Source organism: Geospiza fortis, unplaced genomic scaffold, assembly GCF_000277835.1.
Source record: "Geospiza fortis unplaced genomic scaffold, GeoFor_1.0 scaffold1103, whole genome shotgun sequence".
Lineage (NCBI taxonomy): Eukaryota > Metazoa > Chordata > Aves > Passeriformes > Thraupidae > Geospiza > Geospiza fortis.
This window is the reverse complement of record NW_005054669.1, coordinates 91,092-92,251: the sequence shown is the minus strand read 5'-3', so window position 1 is coordinate 92,251 and position 1,160 is coordinate 91,092. Positions and strand designations below refer to the sequence as shown.

At 60.0% G+C, this 1,160-nt stretch overlaps 1 protein-coding gene across 1 annotated transcript in view; it reads right to left on the bottom strand.

Moving 5' to 3' along the window:
• Window positions 1-234: 234 nt before the first annotated feature.
• The window catches only part of SNX17 (sorting nexin 17), a 5,447-nt gene continuing 4,521 nt past the window's right edge, over window positions 235-1,160 (bottom strand). The window contains 2 exon segments of the mRNA XM_031065039.1: window positions 235-916; window positions 1,005-1,046. Coding sequence (XP_030920899.1) covers window positions 797-916; window positions 1,005-1,046 — 162 coding nt within the window. The 3' untranslated portion in view covers window positions 235-796.

Below are 1,160 nucleotides of genomic sequence, written 5' to 3'. Positions count from 1 at the left end.
CCTGCCAGAGCCTTCCTCTGCCAGGGTTTGGGGAAAAGGGGGGAGGGGGGAACAGGACTGGTTCCATGGCGGTCGCCGTGCTGGTCAGTGTAATTTATATTGTGTATAAAAGCATTAAACAGTCGGTTTTGTTATCTGCTCTTCACCCTGGGGGCCTTGTTCTGCTACAGAGGACAGCACGGGGCTGGCACGGAGAGGGGAGGGACAGCAGGCACCCCCCAACAGACAGCCTGGTACCAATCAGGATCCGTTTTAATCATTGTTGCAGTGTGTAAACATCAGTTACTGTCCATTAATGCTCTGTCGGGCTGAGCAGCAGGAGATACGTGGTTACAAGCCTAGATTATGCTGGCGTCTATGAGCGGGTTAGAGGGGACTCTGCGCGGAGCCCCCGAGACAGCTTACTGCACTCTGTCTCGGAGCACAAACCTAAATGCTAATTTGGCATTATGGAGCCTGCCTGGCTCTGCCCCCAGGCTGGGCCAGGCCTTCCCAGCTGGGCCAGGAGCAGCTCTGCCCCCAGGCTGGGCCAGGCCCTGCACTGCAGCTCCAGGGCTCTGCCCGGGCCAACTGTTCAGGTCAAACGAGCCCTCTCCCAGCTGGAGCCAGCAGCGGGAGGAGTTCAGCTGCCCCCACCCCGAAGGCAGTGGCGGGCTGGGGGGGAGCTCCCAGCCCCGGGGAGCAGGGAAAGGTGGATGTAGCAGGTGAGAGGCACGTTGATTGCAACCTGGCTGCAGGTCGTACATTCCTCAGCGAAGGCCCTCGCTCAGGCCGGGGCTGTCCTGGGGAGGGGGCACTACAGATCCTCATCGCCAATGCCCTCAAAGGCGTAATTGCCGTGGAAGTCGTTAGCGCCCACGTCATTAGCAGAGCTGGAGTGGCTGATCCCACGCAGGCTGACAGAAGTGAGCTTGCTCTGTGGAGAAGGGAGATGTCATGGAGGACAGCCCTAGCTCCCCTACCCGCTTAGCCTGAGGTCTCTGGTGCACCCACACACAACTCACCGAGAGTTTGGCCATGGGCTCCCAGGAGGCATCAGGTGAGTCCTGTGAGGACAGCACAGTTGGGCAGCACAGGGTCATGGGACACAACACCCAACTCTCCTTCCACCTGCCCCCCTCCATCCCCAGGGAGTCTGGCTCACTGAGTTGGTGCAGGAC